This window comes from Babylonia areolata, chromosome 2 (assembly GCF_041734735.1).
Source record: "Babylonia areolata isolate BAREFJ2019XMU chromosome 2, ASM4173473v1, whole genome shotgun sequence".
NCBI classification, from domain to species: domain Eukaryota; kingdom Metazoa; phylum Mollusca; class Gastropoda; order Neogastropoda; family Buccinidae; genus Babylonia; species Babylonia areolata.
This window is the reverse complement of record NC_134877.1, coordinates 67,136,952-67,157,662: the sequence shown is the minus strand read 5'-3', so window position 1 is coordinate 67,157,662 and position 20,711 is coordinate 67,136,952. Positions and strand designations below refer to the sequence as shown.

Genomic DNA, 20,711 nt, shown 5'->3' with positions numbered 1-20,711 from the left:
TGGTACAAACAGATGAAAATACATATGGTGCTGGATGACACAGTACCTCCAGACTTAGTGTGACCCTAAGACCCCAGGACAGAAGATGGTCTCTCCTCTGCATATCTCTGACTGTATCTTGGATGAAGGGTGGACATTCGTCCTGCCCAGCTTTCCAGGTTAATTCATGTATACAGAGGTGCTGCTCTGTGTAGATGGGCATGCCAGAATAAAAATGTGTGCGTTTGTGGTCCCATAATTCATGCCAGCATTTCTAGGAATATCGTTGCGTAATTCGGATGTAGTCATTCAGATTAAATGATAAACCATGGTCCTGTATGCTCAGCACAGGTAAAAGAACTCACGGTAACAAAAGGGTTTTCTCTGGCAAAATTCTGTAGAAAAATCCACTTTCATAGTAAAACAAACAGAAGAAAAGGAAAAAGGGTGGCCTGCGCTGTGGCGATGCTCTATCTTCAAGTAAACAGCCTGAAGTTCACTGTGATGATGCTCTATCCTCAAGTAAACAGCCTGAAGTTCACTGTGACGATGCTCTATCCTCAAGTAAACAGCCTGAAGTTCACTGTGACGATGCTCTATCCTCAAGTAAACAGCCTGAAGTTCACTGTGACGATGCTCTATCCTCAAGTAAACAGCCTGAAGTTCACTGTGATGATGCTCTATCCTCACGGTAACAGCCTGAAGTTCACTGTGACGATGCTCTATCCTCACGGTAACAGCCTGAAGTTCACTGTGACGATGCTCTATCTTCAAGTTAACAGCCTGAAGTTCACTGTGACGATGCTCTATCCTCACGGTAACAGCCTGAAGTTCACTGTGACGATGCTCTATCTTCAAGTTAACAGCCTGAAGTTCACTGTGGCGATGCTCTATCCTCACGGTAACAGCCTGAAGTTCACTGTGACGATGCTCTATCTTCAAGTAAACAGCCTGAAGTTCACTGTGGCGATGCTCTATCCTCACGGTAACAGCCTGAAGTTCACTGTGACGATGCTCTATCTTCAAGTTAACAGCCTGAAGTTCACTGTGACGATGCTCTATCCTCAAGTAAACAGCCTGAAGTTCACTGTGATGATGCTCTATCCTCACGGTAACAGCCTGAAGTTCACTGTGATGATGCTCTATCTTCAAGTTAACAGCCTGAAATTCACTGTGATGATGCTCTATCCTCAAGTTAACAGCCTGAAATTCACTGTGATGATGCTCTATCCTCAAGTTAACAGCCTGAAGTTCACTGTGGCGATGATCTGCCCTCAAGTAAGCAGGACAAACAGCCTGAAGTTCAAACAGAGAAATGTAATGTAGCAAGAAGCAGTACAATACAATTACTCAGTATCCTTTATGTGTAGGCACAAGAAAACATAATATACACATTTCAAATCCTCAAATCCATGCCAGCATTTAGTAGACTATGTGTAACTGCCCAGTATGGAACATCTTCATAAGAATATGGTTGCCTAAAGAGCGAAAAAAATACTGTTGGTATGGTCAAAGTTTAGTTGACAAGAAGGCAATACAGCAGAAGTACCTCTTTAGGAGTCATGGATCGGAGCAGGGTCTCCAAACTGCATGGAAATTAATGCATGGGCAGCAATTTTGATTGTGGTATCATGATTTAAAACATGTGATTTGTTCACCTACTGGTGTACTTTGTGTTTTGGGTTAATTCTTAACTCCTTGATTGCTGAACCTTAGTGCAGTTACCACTTTTTGAGTACTTTTCAGCGGTGTCGGTGATTGTGCTGGTCATATAATGCAATCCCTTGCAACACCTGTGGGAAGTGCTGCACATCTAGAATCGGCCTCTTCTCCCATATGAGGACACACACCGACAGATAAGCCTGCCTGCCTACTCATCCGTCGGTCCGACGGGAGACTCCATCAATGCAATCCCTACAGGAAAAGTCCAAAATGGTGACTGACATCCTGTCCTGAAAGCTGTGTAGTGAGGTGAAAGCCATTTGGTGATGAGCATGTTCGTCATCCATCAGGATTTTGCCATGAAATAAAACATATGGAGAAACGATATCACCCCATTGAAGATCATCGTTCAGTATTTGTATTTTCATGTAGAAGGTCATTCAAAACACATTCTAAATTCTTTCTACATGTTCCACATAATCGTTATAAATTAACAAGAATGAGATCACAACCAAATGATATAATTTTTTTTTTTTTTAGAAAAAAAAGCGACCAAAATAATATGAGAACTTCTCCAAATGGCACAACAGATGAACAGCAATATGTAAAATGAAACGATGAAGAAGTGTGAAAGCAATGAATTTAAAAAATATTAAATATCACAACAGTCAAATCACAAGGCTTCGTATTCGTTGAACAAAAGTGCTAAGTTGCTAGTTCATTAGCTGCTTTCTGAGAACCTCGGAGATATTCAAACTATGGAAGTAACAGATGGAAGTTCTGTAGATAATTAAGTAAATAAATAACACAGCAGTTGGTAGTTCTTCTTCTTCGTTCGTGGGCTGCAACTCCTCCCTTCACTTGTAAATACAGGAGTGGGCTTTTACATGTATAACCGTTTATACCCCGCCATGTAGGCAACCATACTCCGTTTTTGAGGGTTGGCACTTCAATTCATTCTCAAAGAACTGCCTGTCACATTGAACTCATCCACTCCACCCCCCAACCTTTCCTATGCCTTCTCCGCCACAGCGGCTGGATCTAAGTCGCTGGCCACTTTGAACCGGGTCGTGGGAGGGGCCCTGGACGATGACTCGTCACGTGACCGATGGCGCCGTGTGACGAAGGTGGTGTCCACAGACACCCCGGACGGCCGGAAGTTGGGGTGGATGGAGGACTTCCGGCGGATGATGACGGCCTCGGGGGCAGGCCCCGCGTCCCGGAGCAGCGACAGCGGCACCGGGGGCTGCATGGGCGGCAGGTCCTGAGCTGTGGCGGAAGAGGAGGAGGAGGTGGGCCTGGGGGTGCCTGGGTCAGGGTTCGTGTCCACTTCCATGATGGGGAAGGTGCGTCGCTGCTGCTGCTCTTGCCTGTGTGTGGAGCCAGGGGGGTCTGTCGCGTCGTCCTGAGTCTGCATGTCATCGTCATCCTCTGCGATCGCCTCCAGACCGCACTCCCTGTTGGACTGTTGGACAGGCTCCCTGGGGTCCTGTGCTGAACTCTGTGTGTTGTCTTCCTCTTCGCCATCATCACCAACACCGGCACTGTTCTTGTCAACCTCTTCAAACGTGACGCCACCTTTTTGTTTATGTGTGGTGGAACCTTTCGCTTCTTCTGCCGCAGACTTTAGATTTGTGGAACTCTTGCTGCGGTCCGGGCCCGGTGGTTGTGGTGGTTGAGGTTCGGCTCTGTCTTTGCTGTCGTCGGCACGGAACTTGGGGGCGGTGCGCAGGTCTCTGGCCCTGACCACGCCGTGCACCACCTGGCTCTTGTAGGCGTCCCACGTCACCTTGTTCCGGTAGGAGTCCACGATAGCCGTGTCTGTGGGGAACCTTCAGCACACAGACAGTGGGGTTTTGCTGCTTCGTGTGGACACGCACACACACACACACACACACACACACACGCACGGACACGTACGCACACATACGCACACATACACACACACACACACAAACAAACAAACACATACACACACACACACAGACACACACACACATCCTCCCCCCCTCCACCTCCACCCCCCCCCCCCCTCCCCACGCACACACAAACACACACACAAACACACCCACACCTACATTCACCCTCACGCACACCCCACACCCGCACCCCCACACACTGACGTACGGGTGTCTGCTGATGACGGTCTTGGCATGCTCCAAGGCCTGCGGGGAAGCCAGCCTGTGGAAGAGGGACTTCTTGAGGCGCAGCAGTCTGGCCCCGCAGCTGACCAGCAGCAGAGCGCTGTGTGTCCGCGGGGCTGGCTTCTTCAGCAGGGACCCGATGTCCTGAGAACAACACAACACTCACAGTGAAGTGCCTGGTCATAATATAGAATATGTCTGTGGCGTGTTGTGAATTGGTTCTCTCTCTCTAACGCACACTGTGAAGTGCCTAGTCACAATAAACCGTGAATTGGTCTCTGGCATGTTATGAATGGGCTCTTAATTCTCTCTGTCTGTCTGTCTGTCTATCTGTCTCTCACTCTGTCAATCATTCACGCGCGCGCGCGTAACTACGCACGCACAATTCTCGCTGCGTGTCCGCGGCGGGAACGCTTCTTCAGCAGAGACCCAGTATCCAAAAAACAACACACACACAGTCGAGTGCCTTGTCATAATATTATAATCACCGTGAATTAGTCTCTGGCATGTCGTGAATGTGCTGACTGTCTGTCTCGGCCTGTTTGTCTGTCTGTCTCTTTCTCATTCTCTGTCAACTACTCATACACACTCACGAAACTAAGCACGCACGCACAACTCTTGCTGTGTGTCCGCGCGGAAGGCTTTTTTTAGCAGAGACCCGATGTCGTGAAAAAACAAGAAGAAAACAAGAGAGGCAAAGCCTTCAAGACTCACTTGTGATACACTTTAAAAAAAAAAAAAATTTTAAAATGTGTTCTGTATTTGTTATTATAAAGCTTCCGGTTAAAAAAAAGAAAAAAAAGTCCTAATCAGATTCGAACCTCGCGTGTCCGGGTGAGAAGAAACTGTCTTGCCCATTACGCTATCATGGCTCCTTAACTGACGTTCTAAAATTTAATATTTGAACATATTCTTTTAAATGGCGATAAATCAATTGCGGTATTCGCAGTGAGAATGCTGTTTAAATCATATTATTATGGTGTATCTTGGGCATTCAAAAAATCTTTAAGGGCAATAAAAAGTTCTTTTTTAAGTCCGCGGTAAAGGAGACGTGGCTATCGCGGCAATCACACTGCAACATTTAGCCGTTTTCTCCAGATCTAGATCTAGATAGTTTAGTTACACCCGCCGGGAATGTAGTAGGACAGGGTCGATTCAATTTCTCTTTCATGTTCATTCTAGTTTTATAGTTTTAAAGTTGATATGAAAATTTATTATTTTGTTAAACTAATAACATGTAGAGCCAAGTACAAGTACTTCTAAACGTCGTAAGAAGTGAAAAGGACTTCATTTTGAGAAAAGTCAAGACTGGAAATTTTTTCGTTTCATCGTGATCAATTCAAGGGTATTAACTCCCATGGTTTACAATTGTTAACTGTGAATTCCCACTGATTCTGTGGATATTTTTATGGCAGTTTGGGGCATAATCCAGTAAGTGATGAGGCGTTCACAAATCTTTCTCTGAATAAATATTTAACGGTCTTCCTCTCCAACTTTCCATCACATGTTATCGTGAATTGTCCATTGAATATAGGACTGAATGGGCAGGTCAACAACTTGAAACAAAATGGCGTCGTTCGCGTCCGCGAAGAATATGAGCACGGGCTTTGAATGTGTATAAATATGTGTACGCAATTGATTTTTGCCCATGACCTTCAGGGCTCAGCCAATAGATCTGTAAAGTCCGCTCGTCATATTGATTTGAGTATTTTCCGAAAAAGACCACTTGGGCGAATGAACATAGTGAAAGCCCTGTACACTGAGAGTAAAACACACAAGCTTTTTATGTATTGAGTATAATTTCAAAATGTAATGTTTACGATGAGAAAGATCAGTTTAAAGCAAATTAAGTCCCCTAGCATTAATTACATATTAATTTCCCTTTCTTACTATCTGCATCAAAACGTTTGCAAAATAAATAAAACTTCCATGCTTAGCAAAAGAAGTTCCTGTTTCAACAAAAAATGATAATAATGACTGCTCTTGTTGTTGTGTCAGAATATCAGATCAAAGTGCCAAGTTTAGAGAATACAAAAAATATAAATATAACAGTAAATGCAGTTTGCATATAATCTGGCTTCTTTTTTTCTTTTTTCTTTTTCTTTTTTTTCCCCCATCCCAGAGGTGCAATATTGTTTTAAACAATATGACTGGAAAGAACTGAATTTTTCCTATTTTTATGCCTAATTTGGTGTCAACTGACAAAGTACTTGCAGAGAAAATGTCAATGTTAAAGTTTACCATGGACACACATACACACACACACACACAGACACACACACACACACACACACACAGACAACCGAACACCGGGTTAAAACATAGACTCACTTTGTTTACACAAGTGAGTCAAAAACCCAGTGCAGTTCCTGTCATACCATAATTATGTGAATGTCTCTCTCCTGTCTGCCTGTCTATGTTAGTCGCTCATATACATACACGCATCCGATATCTCTCTCTCTCTCTCTCTCTCTCAACCACATGCAGATACGCACAAACATATGTACCATCCTTCCTAGCTCTCTCTATTTTTGCTAAAAATTAATGGTCTTTATTTTGCTCATCATTTTGGCTCAGTTGCCCTCAATCTCGGTCGCCGGCTCATCATTTTCACAGACCCAGTTCGTGGATACTCACGAAGATGTCTTCAGCCTCCAGATTGCCCACTTTGATGAAGACCAGCCCTGACTTCTCTTGTCGGGCCATGAGGGAGGTCAAGGTCATGGGACCGGAAGAAGCCTGTAACCATTTCCGGCGCCCTTCTGCCTCCACTTCCTCCAGGAAGGGTCCGCTTCTCTGGAAACGCAGCGTGAATGGCTATTTTGTGTGTGTGTGTGGGGGGGGGGGGGGGGGGGGGGGGGGGGGGGTTGTTTGTCTGTTGTTGTTTTTGCTTTTTTGGTGTATAATTTTTTGTTGTTGTTGTTTTTTGTATCCCCCCCCCCCTTGCACAGAAGATTATATTTCTCCACATAGAAATATACATAACAAGGTTTTGTCTTTTTTTTAAAAGAAAAAACAACAACAAAACAACCGCCAAACAACACATTTCACAAGTTTCGTAACACTGAAGAACACTTTTTTTTTTTACTTAATAGCGTGGATGTTGACATCTCTGCCTGCCTCTCTCTGTCTGTCTACGCATATGTGTGTGTGTGTGTGTGTGTGTGTGTGTGTGTGTGTGTTTATCTCTCTGTCTGAACATGTATCTGGGTGAACATGTATATACGTGCATGTGTGTGTGTGTGTGTGTGTGTGTGTGTGTGTGTCTGTGTGTCTGTCTGTCTGTGTGTCTGTCTGTCTGTCCGTCTGCCTGTCTGTCTTTATCTCTTTTTCTGAGCTTGTATATTTGCAGGTGGGTGTGTATTATTTTGTGTGTATGTGTGGAAAAAGCCACTGTGTTTTTGTATATCTGCGTGCATGCGTGCGTGCGTGCGTGTGTGTGTGTGTGTGTGTGTGTGTTTGTGAGAGAGATTATAATGCTTTGCCAGAGTTGATATCGTATTAATTATAATTATGTCTGTGTCATTCTCTGTGTATGTCCGCCGCGTGTGCACGATACCTTTCCGGTGTTGACATACTCCAGCCCGAGCGAGGAGAGAAGTTTCTCTTGGCTGGTCTCTTCGTCTGGCCTCTCCTGTCCGTCTTTCGCTGCAACAGAGGGAGAGAAAAAAGAGATCAGTCTGAGATCAGTACGTTTTCCTGCAGGACGGAGGATGAACAGGGCTGGTTGCTGTTTAGCCAGCCTGTAAAGCTTTCACTTCTGTACCCGGCCTTGCCTGAAGAAGTTGTTTTCGCAGCGAAAAATTTGCTGCTTTTTAAGAATACAAGTTTTAAAGACATGAAGAGCCTACTGTTGTTGATTTTTTAAAATTTTTATTTTATTTTATTTTATTTTATTATTATTATTTTTATTTTATTTATTTATTTATTTTTTTACCGGTCTTGGTATTTACCTCAGTGCTTTCTGCAAGGAGCGGAGCCCAGGACACGAAGAGAGTGTGTGACCACACACACACACACACACACACACACACACACACACACACACACACACATATATATATAGCGGTACATGTGCCTGCGTGTGCGTGACTGAAGTCTGATTGAATGACAGAGGAAAACGAATGATGAGCACCTTGAGGTAGCTGTTTGTCGTCTCTACTGACCCTAGGAAGGCAGCCTGTTGTGCTCAGAGCTTGGTCTGTGACCAAAGATAGACGCAAGATAAGTATCAATAGTAATAATCATGATCAAGAAGAAGGAAGGAAGGAAGGAAAGATGGAAGGAAGGAATGGATCAATTAAGAGATGGCATGGACGCACCGTTCATCTGATGAACAGTTCTGTGCGGCGCCCCAATGAGTCTTCACAGTGCTGAGAGTGAAGAATATGGACACACGGACAGATATACACGGACAGATATATAATATAATATACATGCAAGTGGTATATTATGTCATGATATACTACTCACACACACTCAAACTGTAATTCTGAGATGGCGCACTCTCACAGGGTATAACAATGAAGAAGAAGAAGAAAGAGAAACACCCGTAGGTGTTGGGGAGCACCCAGAGAAGCACTGTCTCCACCCGCCCTTGGAACAATCCTGCACCACCCTTGAAGGCCTGCGCTGTGTTCACGATGGGTGCAGGCACACACAGGGCACTCCATTAAGAATTCAACTGACATATAGCTAGGAAAAAACTTTCTTTATAATGACTTTATCAGCAAATGGTCTCCATATAAATCCTTGTTTTTTAATACAAATTGAAATAGGAATATATATTGTGTCATACAGTTCTGATATTGGTATTACTATATTTTGTATCTTACTATGCAATTTAAAGTATGGCCACATATGTGTCATCTATTGTGAGGTTGACAACCTACAATTTATCGGATTCCTTAGACTGCGCCCGGCGACCTTATATTTGATCTTTGCCAGCATGTTCTTGTGGCTGTGCTATTATTATTACTACTATTAGTAGTAGTAGTAGTAGTAGTAGTAGTGGTAGTAATACTTCTTTTTGTTTCTCTGTGTGAGTGTTTAACAATGTAAAAATTGAATAAAAATGTTTTTGAAAAAAAAATTCAACGGACATAACTGCTCCCGAACAGAGGCAAAAGAGACAACAGGATGCAACTCGCGACAGCCTTAAAAGAAGTAACTCAGGCTGAAGACACACTCGGAAATGAGTAAAGCACTGGAGATTTTTTTTTTTTTTTTTTTTTAATTCTCCATAAAAAAAGCCCACTCTCAAGTCCATACGACTAATATTATTAATCAGTTTTGACTCACTTGTATAAACAACGTGAGTCAATGTTTTTCCCCGGTGTTTGGTTGGCTGTGTGTGTGTCCGTGTCTGTGTGTCCATGGTCAACTTTAACATTGCCATTTCCTCTGGAAATACTTTGTCTGGCAATACAAAATCTGGCTGAAATACTGTACGAAAAAAATCTTCAGTCATACCAATAACAGGTTGTAAGTCTCCCGAATTAAGCCGTGTCATTAACGGTTTATTTCGTTGAGATTCGTTTCGAAATCCGAAAATTCTAAAACCCGCTTCCCACTGGGTTAGGCATACTAGAAGGTAGGTTGTGTTCAAAGATGACATGACCTTGTTTTTCTTGTTCACAGTTAAAAGGAAAGAAATAAAAATTCTGGACAGAACACATACATTGATACTAACTATACCATCGACGTGTTTACTGCATGTAAATATCCTAAAGTGGATACTGAATTTACTGGAATGAACATGCAAGAAACATTGAATCAATCGTTTCTTTCAGCCCATTGTAGACTGGTTTGTGCAGATCTAGAGATCTACCAGGTGTTGCGGTGTGCTTGAAGTGATGGCCACGTCTCCTTTACCGCCGAAATGAAAGAATAATCGAGATATAATAAAACACACACACAAAAATATGATTTAAACGGTGTTATTACGTCTGCTACAATGAAATCTATTCATCCCATGAAGAAGAGAACGTCAACACTGCTATAAATATCGTTTAATCAAATGACGTCATATGCGACATAGCAGTGGGGATTATAGTCTGCTTGCTTCGGAACTGAACACTCATTGTTTGATCCCGCTTGTATGCCCCCCCCCCCCCTCCCCCCCCAGCTTATTTTATATATAATATTTCATACAGAGCACTTTTCAACGATTTAAAAAAAAAAAATTCTTTTCTTTTTCTTTTTTTTTTCTTTTCTTTTTAAATTTTTTTTTAAAATCTTTTTTATAATCCTCATGATTCCTTTACTGGATAAAGCGTAAACCACAAATGAGTCTTGAAGGCTTTGCCTCTTATTTATGGACTGTGATCGACCAGCCAACTGACTGTTTCTCACAGAAATACTCCTGAGTCCCTAGAAGGCCTCCCATACCCTACAGTGCACCCACCATGGCGATATGACATACATCACATGTCATGGCGCTTCCAGAACACTGGAGTGATGTTGTAACATTACTTTTCATCACTCGTCTGTGACCATAACCATCACGTCCAGGACGCCAAATTCAACGGAAATGCTCATGATTAAAAAAAAAAAAAAAGCGATCTTTTCTATCGTGAATGTCACCATTGGTAAACATGGCGGAAATAACGTCAGGTTGTAAACAAATGCATTGGAAAGACTACCAGAGTATGTGGAACAGAAAAACCCTATAGAGAAAATCAGCACATACAAAACACACACACATACACATATACACTCACACGTTTACACGAACACACACACACACACACACACACACACACACGGACGGAGGAACACCGGTAAAACGAGACACGGACAAAACTGGACAACGACGATACAGTCATCAATGAATTCAAACAAACACGGGCATGGAGGACCTACCAGCCGCAGAGGCGGCCGCCAGCAGTTCAATGATCTCCTCGGACAAAATGACCGACTGTTTCCTCCCACGCTTTCTCTTGTCCTTCTTCTTCTTCTTCTCCTCCTCCCCCTCCTCCTCCTCCTCCTCCTCCCCTTCCTCCGACAGGCATCGGATCACCTGACACTGGCCCTGCCGGGGGTGGAATGGGAAACAACAACAACAACAACAGCATAGTTACCAAAGGGAAGTGGTACACGTTTTTCGTGTTGTTTACGTTGTGCTGTGTTGTGCTGTATTAATAGATAAATACATAAAAATACTACTACTAATAATAATATTAAAATTTTATTTCTGTTATTTTAATTTTGTTGTTGTTGTTGTTGTTTGTTTTCTCAAGGCCGGACTAAGCGCGTTGGGTTACGCTGCTGGTCAGGCATTTGCTTTGCAGATGTGGTGTAGCTTATATGGATTTGACCGAACACAGTGACGCCTCCTTGAGCTACTGATACTGATACTGTGTTGCATTGTAGTTGTATTTGTATTTCTCTTTTTATCACAACAGATTTCTCTGTGTGAAATTCGGGCTGCTCTCCCCAGGGAGAGTGCGTCGCTACACACCAACGCCACTCTTTTTTTTTCTTCTTTTTCAATTTTTTTTCCTGCATACAGTTTTATTTGTTTTTCCTAACGAGGTGGATTTTTCTACAGAATTTCGCCAGAAACAACCCTTTTGTTGCCGTGGGTTCTTTTACGTGCGCTAAGTTCATGCTGCACACGGGTCCTCGGTTTATCGTCTCATCCGAATGACTAAACGTCCAGACCACCACTCAAGGTCTAGTAGAGGGGGAGAAAATATCGGCGGCTGAGCCGTGATTCGAACCAGCACGCTCAGATTCTCTCGCTTCCTGGGCGGACGCGTTACCTCTAGGCCATCACTCCACATTGCACTGCATTCATTATTTTGTCACCTCAGATTTTGTTGGGTTTTTTTCCACAATGAAATTCGGGCTGCTCTCCCCGGGGGGACAGTGGCGTCGCCACAATGCAGTGCTACCCATATATATATATTTTTTTTTCTCCTTCTGCAAGTGTATCATTTTTTACTATCAGAGTGGATTTTTGTCCACGGAATTTTACCAGGAACACTTTCATTGCCGTGGGTTCTTTTACGTGCGCTTAATACATGTTGCATATGAGACCAGTCAGTTTTTCTTCTCATCCAAATGTTTGGGGGCGTGGGGGTAGGGGGTTGGTGTTTTTTTTTGTTTCTAATTTATTCACTCTTCTTCGTGCTCTATGGCGCATAATCTGGATGGTAAATAATGCTTCTATCTTTCTGTCTCTGGCTCTTTCTGTCTCTAGCTCTTTCTGTCTCTGGCTCTTTCTGTCTGGCTCTTTCTGTCTCTGGCTCTTTCTGTCTGGCTCTTTCTGTCTCTGTCTCTGGCTCTTTCTGTCTGGCTCTTTCTGTCTGGCTCTTTCTGTCTCTGTCTCTTGGCTCTTCTGTCTCTGTCTCCGGGCTCTTTACTGTCTGGCTCCCCTTTTTTCTGTCCTCTGGTCTCTGCTCTTCTTTCTGTACTCAGGTCTCTGGCTCTTTCTGTCTCGGCTCTTTCTGTCTCTGTCTCTCTCTGGCTGTGTCTGTCTCTATCTCTGGCTCTCTTTCTGGTCTCTGGCTCTTTCTGTCTCTGTCTCTCGGCTCTTTCTGTCTGGCTCTTTCTGTCTCTGGCTCTCTCTGTCTGGCTGTTCTTCTGTCTCTATTCTCTGCTCTTTCTGTCCTCTGGCTCTTTCTGTCTCTGTCTCTAGGCTCCTTTCCGGTCCTGGCTCTTTCTGTCGGTCTGGCTCTCTCTGTCGGCTGTTTCTGTCTCTATCTCTGGCTCTTTCTGTCTCTGGCTCTTTCTGTCCTGGCTCTTTCTGTCTCTGGCTCATTCTGTCTGGCCTCGTTCTGTCTCTGGCTCTTTCTGGTCTCTGGCTTCTTTCTGTCCTCTGGCTCTTTCTGTCTCTGGCTCTTTCTGGCTTGGCCCTTTCTGGTCTGGCTCTTTCTGTCTCTGGCTTCTCCTCTGCTCTGGCTCTTTCTGTCTCTGGCTCTGGCTCTTTCTGTCTCTGGCTCTTCTTCTCGTTCTCTGGCCTTCTCCCTGGCTTGCTCTTCTTGTCTCTCTGGCTCTTTCTGTCTGCCTTCTGTCTGGCTCCTTTCTGTCTGGCCTCTTTCTGTCTGGCTCTTCTGTCAGGCTCTTTCTGTCTCTATCTCTGGCTCTTTCTGTCTCTGGCTCTTTCTGTCTCTGGCTCTTTCTGTCTCTGGCTCTTTCTGTCTCTGTCTCTGGCTCTTTCTGTCTCTGTCTCTTTCTGTCTCTGTCTCTGGCTCTTTCTGTCTGGCTCTTTCTGTCTCTGGCTCTTTCTGTCTCTGTCTCTGGCTCTTTCTGTCTCTGGCTCTTTCTGTCTCTGGCTCTTTCTGTCTCTGGCTCTTTCTGTCTCTGTCTCTGGCTCTTTCTGTCTCTGTCTCTGGCTCTGGCTCTTTCTGTCTCTGACTCTTTCTGTCTCTGGCTCTCTCTGTCTCTGTCTCTGGCTCTTTCTGTCTCTGGCTCTGGCTCTTTCTGTCTCTGTCTCTGGCTCCTTCTGTCTCTGGCTCTCTCTGTCTCTGTCTCTGGCTCTTTCTGTCTGGCTCTTTCTGTCTCTGTCTCTGGCTCTTTCTGTCTCTGTCTCTGTCTCTGGCTCTTTCTGTCTCTGGCTCTTTCTGTCTCTGGCTCTTTCTGTCTCTGGCTCTTTCTGTCTCTGGCTCTTTCTGTCTCTGGCTCTTTCTGTCTGGCTCTTTCTGTCTCTGTCTCTTTCTGTCTCTGGCTCTGGCTCTTTCTGTCTCTGTCTCTGGCTCTTTCTGTCTCTGGCTCTCTCTGTCTCTGTCTCTGGCTCTTTCTGTCTGGCTCTTTCTGTCTCTGTCTCTGGCTCTTTCTGTCTCTGTCTCTGGCTCTTTCTGTCTCTGGCTCTTTCTGTCTCTGTCTCTGGCTCTTTCTGTCTCTGGCTCTTTCTGTCTCTGGCTCTTTCTGTCTCTGGCTCTGGCTCTTTCTGTCTCTGGCTCTGGCTCTTTCTGTCTCTGTCTCTGGCTCTTTCTGTCTCTGGCTCTTTCTGTCTCTGTCTCTGGCTCTTTCTGTCTGGCTCTTTCTGTCTCTGTCTCTTTCTGTCTCTGGCTCTTTCTGTCTCTGTCTCTGGCTCTTTCTGTCTCTGGCTCTCTCTGTCTGGCTCTTTCTGTCTCTGGCTCTTTCTGTCTCTGGCTCTTTCTGTCTCTGGCTCTTTGTATGTTTCTGTCCCTATGTTTCTGTCCTTCCATCGCGTGTCCACCATCTTCCATCGGTTCCTCCCTCTCCCTCTGTGTGTGTGTGTGTGTGTGTGTGTGTGTGTGTGTGTGTGTGTGTGTGCATCGCATGTTCGCTGTGCGCGCATGTGTACATATATATGCATGTGTGTGTGTGTGTGCGTGTGTGCGCGCGCGCGTGTGTGCGATTCTCTTACACGGTGGACTTTTTTTTTTTTATATATATAATGTCATGTGAATACTATATATTCCAATACATTATCCATCAATGGTTTGTCTCATGCATGCCTACCCCAAAGGTTTATTGCAAGTAACAGTTTCAAGAATCCGGTGAAGAAACAGACTGACAGACAGACAGACAGACAAACAGGCAGACAGACAGACAGACAAGAGAGATGGAGAGAAAGGGGTGGAGTTGGGGGGGGGGGGAGGGCAGGGGCAGTTGTGTGGTGGAGGGGTTAAGGTGTGGGGGTAGATATAGTATCCAGCCCAAAGACAGAGAGTGTGACAAGAGACAGAGAGAGAGGTGGGGGGGGGGGGGCAGAGACACAGAGAGAGACAGAAGCAGAGACAGAGACAGAGAGAGACACAGAGCATGTGTGAATTAGAGGGTGGGTTGTGTGGTGGACGGGGTGAGGTGTGGAGGCAGATGAAGTCTTCAGCCCAAAGACAGAGAGAGTGACAAAAGAGAGAGAGGGGAGGGAGAGAGTTGGAGAGAGAGAGAAGTGGCTGTCAGCTGTCAGGGAAATAGGGAGCTGTACGTGGGTGGGGAGGTAGATGTGGAGGCAGATGCCGTCTCCTGCCCAAAGACAGAGAGAGTGACAAAAGAGAGAGAGAGGGGGAGAGAGTTGGAGAGAGAGAGAGAGGTGGTTGTCACTTGTCAGGGAATAGGGGAGTTGTGCGGAGGGGCGTGGGGGGGGGAGGGTTGGTGGTGACGGGCTGGGTAGATGTGGAGGCAGATGACGTCTCCAGCCCAAAGACAGAGAGAGTGACAGCCCAAAGACAGAGAGAGTTGGAGAGAGAGAGAGAAGTGGTGGTCAGCTGTCGGGGAATAGGGGAGCTGTGCGTGGGTGGGGGTGGGGGTGGGGGGGTAGATGTGGTGTCAGATGACGTCTCCAGCCCAAAGACAGATAGAGTGATAAGAGAGAGAGGGGTGGTGTGTGGAGGGGGGTTTGGGGGGGGGAGAGACAGCAAGAGAAAGATAGAGAGGTGGGCGTCAGTCGTCAGTCTCACACTGACCTCCATGCAGATGTACAACCACTCCTCTGTCGTACTGTTCTCCACCACGATCTTGTTGATCTTGTACTGCACAGCACCACTCATCTTACATACTGTACAGCACCACTCACAGCACCACTCATCTTACATACTGCACAGCACCACTCATCTTACATACTGCACAGCACCACTCATCTTACATACTGCACAGCACCACTCACAGCACCACTCATCTTACATACTGCACAGCACCACTCATCTTACATACTGCACAGCACCACTCATCTTACATACTGCACAGCACCACTCATCTTACACACTGTACAGCACCACTCACAGCACCACTCATCTTACATAATGCACGGGCGCGCATATCATGAACACAAAACACACACGCACACATACGCACACACGCGCGTACTCACACACACACACACACACACACACACACACACACACACACAGCCTACCTACGCACACATACTCTCTCTCTCTCTCTCTCTCTCTCTCTCTCTCTCTCTCTCTCTCTCTCTCTCTCTCTCTCAACTGACGACAAACGACGAACACAGGCTTGTCTGATCTATAACATAATATGTTCTTGACAGGAAAGGATAAACGAAAAACTATTGCACCACACTTTTGATCCTAGAGTTTGGCAAAATAAAATAGTTGTCCGTCTGTCTGTCTGTCTGTCTGTCTGCATCCCTGCCTGTGTATCTTTCCCCCTTGAGCGTTTAGGTACTCGAAGATTCATTCACTGTCACCTATACTCTGCATTTCTGTCTTTGTTTTTCACCTTTGTCTAAAGATTCTCACATATCATAAGTACACCAGATGGATGGTTAACTCAACATTTTATTTGTGGTAAATTCCAATAAAGATGAAATGAAGCATACCTACCTCCTGTATCTGAGCCTCCATACATAAAGAGCTGAGGACGTCTGCATTCCAAAACTTCGATGTAAACAAAGGCATGCGACTGAAACACACACACACACACACACACACACACACACACACACACACACACACACACACGCACGCACGCACACACAAACTGTATACATGCATATGGACACACTTTGTTCATACACTGAGTAATAAAACGTGCCGATTTATTAAGAGAGAGAGAGAGAGAGCGGTGTGTGAGTGTGTGTGTGTGTTTGTGTCACTGTGTGTGTGTGTGTCTGTTTGCCTATGTACGAGTCTGCGTATGTGGTCTGTGTGTGCCTTTGTGTGCGAGTATATTCAATATATGTGTGCAATTGCGCGTTTGTGTGTTTTCGCCACAAATGAAAGAGAGGCAGACAGACAGAGATAGAAAAAAAAACCCACACATACTATGTCTACACATGTGGACTTAGTGAGCGACATTCGCGGCGAGAGGTCGTGTTTTTTGTTTTTTGTTGTTGTTGTTGTTGTTTGTTGGTTGGTTGGTTGGTTGGTTGTTTTTTGGTTTTTTTTTTATTGTTTGTTGTCGTTGTTTTTTGTCTGTCCGCATACAGAAGGAGTAATCGTAAACTTCAGCGTTGTTTAAAGTGAAAGAAAAGCAGACAGATAGAGACAGAGTAGAAATAGAGAGAGGCAGAGAGAGAGAGAGAGACAGAGAGAGAGAGAGAGAGAGAGAGAGAGAGAGAGAGAGAGAGAGAGAGAGAGAGAGAGAGAGAAGACACACCCTAACTACACATCACTTAGCAGGGAAAACAACACGAACAGTCATTGCTCCTACAACTGAAAAATCCAACCGGTTGCCATATTTTTTGGACAGCCGACTCAAAGGACGCATGTTCGCTCAGCACTCATCTGCACACTCCAGCCCAGCTCCACTATCCCCTCTCACCCCTCCCCCCCCCACACACACACACACCTCCCCCTCCACACACACAGCTAAACCCTCCGCTGTGGAACCCCCCCCCCCCTCCCCCCCCCCCCACACACACACAATTGAATAAATGCGAGGTTTGGAAGAAAGAAAGAAAGACACACACACACACACACACACACACACACACACACACACACACACACTTGAATAAATGCAAGGTTTGGAAGAAAGAAAGAAACACACACACACACACACACACACACACACACACACACACACACACTTGAATAAATGCGAGGTTTGGAAGAAAGAAAGAAAGAAAGACACACACACACACACACACACACACACACACACACACACACACACACACACAATTGAATAAATGCGAGGTTTGGAAGAAAGAAAGAAAGAAAGACACACACACACACACACACACACACACACACACACACACACACACACACACACACACACACACACACACACACAATTGAATAAATGCGAGGTTTGGAAGAAAGAAAGAAAGAAACACACACACACACACACACACACACACACACACACACACACACACACACACACACACACACACACACAAGAGTGAACCAGAGGGTGTCCGCAACGTCGTGTCCCCACAGCACACTGACCTGATGAAGGATTTCTTTTCCTGCAGCTCCTTCTCGAAGATCATGGGGCAGACCTGGCTGAAGACATCCTTCTCCACCACCAGCAGTTCACACGTCTCCCGCACAGACACCGTGGCCGTCCGTCTGATGTCCTTCAGCAGGGCCAGCTCCTGGGTAAAGGGAAGGAAGGAAGGAGTGAAGGAAGGGAGGAAGGAAGGAACAAAGGAACGATGGAAGGAAGGAAAGAACTGGTGAGTAAAATGAATGACAGAGGGAAGGAAGGAATGGACGAATAAATGAATGACAGAGGGAAGGAAGGAATGAAGGAATGGATGAGTAAATGACTGAGGGAATGAAGGAATGGGCGAATAAATGAATGACAGAGGGGAGGAAGGAATGAAGGAATGGACGAATAAATGAATGACAGAGGGGAGGAAGGAATGAAGGAATGGACGAATAAATGAATGACAGAGGGGAGGAAGGAATGAAGGAATGGGCGAATAAATGAATGACAGAGGGGAGGAAGGAATGAAGGAATGGGCGAATAAATGAATGAGGGAAGGAAGGAATGAAGGAATGGATGAGTAAATGACTGAGGGAAGGAAGGAATGAAGGAATGGACGAATAAATGAAAGACAGAGGGAAGGAAGGAATGAAGGAATGGACGAATAAATGAATGACTGAGGGAAGGAAGGAATGAAGGAATGGATGAGTAAATGACTGAGGGAAGGAAGGAATGAAGGAATGGACGAATAAATGAATGACTGAGGGAAGGAAGGAATGAAGGAATGGATGAGTAAATGACAGAGGGGAGGAAGGAATGAAGGAATGGATGAGTAAATGAATGACAGAGGGAAGGAAGGAATGAAGGAATGGATGAGTAAATGACAGAGGGGAGGAAGGAATGAAGGAATGGATGAGTAAATGAATGACAGAGGGAAGGAAGGAATGAAGGAATGGATGAGTAAATGACAGAGGGGAGGAAGGAATGAAGGAATGGGCGAATAAATGAATGACAGAGGGGAGGAAGGAATGAAGGAATGGGCGAATAAATGAATGACAGAGGGGAGGAAGGAATGAAGGAATGGGCGAATAAATGAATGACAGAGGGGAGGAAGGAATGAAGGAATGGGCGAATAAATGAATGACAGAGGGGAGGAAGGAATGAAGGAATGGATGAGTAAATGACAGAGGGGAGGAAGGAATGAAGGAATGGATGAGTAAATGACAGAGGGGAGGAAGGAATGAAGGAATGGATGAGTAAATGACAGAGGGGAGGAAGGAATGAAGGAATGGGCGAATAAATGAATGACAGAGGGGAGGAAGGAATGAAGGAATGGATGAGTAAATAAATGGCAGAGGGGAGGAATGAATGAATGAATTGATGAATAAACGAATGACTGAGGGAAGGAAGGAATGAAGGAATGGATGAGTAAATGACTGAGGGAAGGAAGGAATGAAGGAATGGACGAATAAATGAATGACTGAGGGAAGGAAGGAATGAAGGAATGGATGAGTAAATGACTGAGGGAAGGAAGGAATGAAGGAATGGATGAGTAAATGACTGAGGGAAGGAAGGAATGAAGGAATGGACGAATAAATGAATGACTGAGGGAAGGAAGGAATGGATGAATAAATGAATGACAGAGGGGAGGAAGGAATGAAGGAATTGATGAATAAATGAATGACTGAGGGAAGGAAGGAATGAAGGAATGGATGAATAAATGAATGACAGAAGGAAGGAAGGAATGTATGGAGGAATGGATGAGTAAATGAATGACAGAGGGAAGGAAGGAAAGTATGGAGGAATAGATGAGTAAATGAATGACAGAGGGAAGGAATGTATGAATGAAAGAATTAAGGAATGGATGAATAAATGAATGACAGAGGCAAGGAAGGAAGGTATGTATGGAGGAATGGATGAGTAAATAAATGACAGAGGGAAGGAAGGAATGTATGAATGAAAGAATGGATGACTAAATAAATGACAGAGGGAAGAAAGGAATAGTGAATGAATTAATGAATGAGCGAATGAGTAAATGCAGGAATGGTGAACGAATCAATGAAAGACTGAAGGTAGGAAGGAAGAAAGGGAGGAATAAATAAAAGAAAGAATGAATGAACGAATGAATGAATGAATGAGTCAATCAATAAATCCACGAATAGGTGATTGAACGAATAAATGAATGATTCAATGAATGAGAAAATGAGTGAATGAATGTATGATTACTTATTTTTATGTTTCATATTTAATGCGATGTCCTTTGCGCCTAAGTTTTTGCTCATGCATGTTGTTAAGGATCTATGTATCTGTAACCAAGAGACTCACTAATTCATTCATTTATTCATGAACTCGTTCATTCACTGACCCATTGATCAGTCAATTCATTCATTCATTCATACATTCATTCCTTTATTTATCATGAAACACGGGGGGAAAATCTTGATCCACAAACACTTATCTTTTTTTTCTCTTTTTTGTTGTTGTTGATAGTATTACGTTTAAGGTATATCATATTCACGGGCGCGTGCGCGCACACACAGACACACACACAGACGCAAAGACACACACACACACACAGACACACAGACACACACACACACACACACACACACACACACACACACATATATATGCAGACGCGTGCGCTCACGCACGCACGCACGCACGCACACACACACACAGCGGTTGGTTATATACTCACACCAAAGGAATCCCCGTGAGCCAGAATGGCCTCAGTTTTGATGAACGGTTCCCCGTCACTGTCGATGTCTTGCACGTTGACGAACACAGACCCCGAGTAGATGAAGTAAAAGTTGTGACCAATGTGGCCCCGCCGTAGCACAATCCGGGTTTCTTCTATACTGCAACACAGATAACACGTTGCATTGTATTGTATTGTACTGTATTGTATTGTATTGTATTGTATTACATTGTATTGTATTGTACTGTATTGTATTGTATTGCATTGCATTGCATTGTATTGTATTTTCCCCCTCAAGACCTGACTAAGCGCGTTGGGTTACGCAAGCGAATCTGTTTAGCAGATGTGGTGTAGCGTACATGGATCTGTCCGAACGCTGTGATGCCTCCTTGAGAAACTGAACTGTA

The 20,711-nt window shown here is 44.6% G+C and overlaps 1 protein-coding gene across 1 annotated transcript in view; it reads right to left on the bottom strand.

Moving 5' to 3' along the window:
• Positions 1-1,348: 1,348 nt before the first annotated feature.
• LOC143276537 (cyclic nucleotide-binding domain-containing protein 2-like) overlaps positions 1,349-20,711 on the bottom strand; it is a 26,656-nt gene continuing 7,293 nt past the window's right edge. Inside the window, exons 3-11 of the mRNA XM_076581096.1 lie at positions 20,305-20,464; positions 17,621-17,769; positions 16,046-16,124; positions 15,167-15,232; positions 10,650-10,818; positions 7,345-7,433; positions 6,423-6,581; positions 3,769-3,929; positions 1,349-3,473 (exon numbers count right to left, since the gene is read on the bottom strand). Of these exons, the coding sequence (XP_076437211.1) occupies positions 2,654-3,473; positions 3,769-3,929; positions 6,423-6,581; positions 7,345-7,433; positions 10,650-10,818; positions 15,167-15,232; positions 16,046-16,124; positions 17,621-17,769; positions 20,305-20,464 (1,852 nt within the window). The 3' untranslated portion in view covers positions 1,349-2,653. The remainder of the gene's footprint in view (positions 3,474-3,768; positions 3,930-6,422; positions 6,582-7,344; positions 7,434-10,649; positions 10,819-15,166; positions 15,233-16,045; positions 16,125-17,620; positions 17,770-20,304; positions 20,465-20,711) is intronic.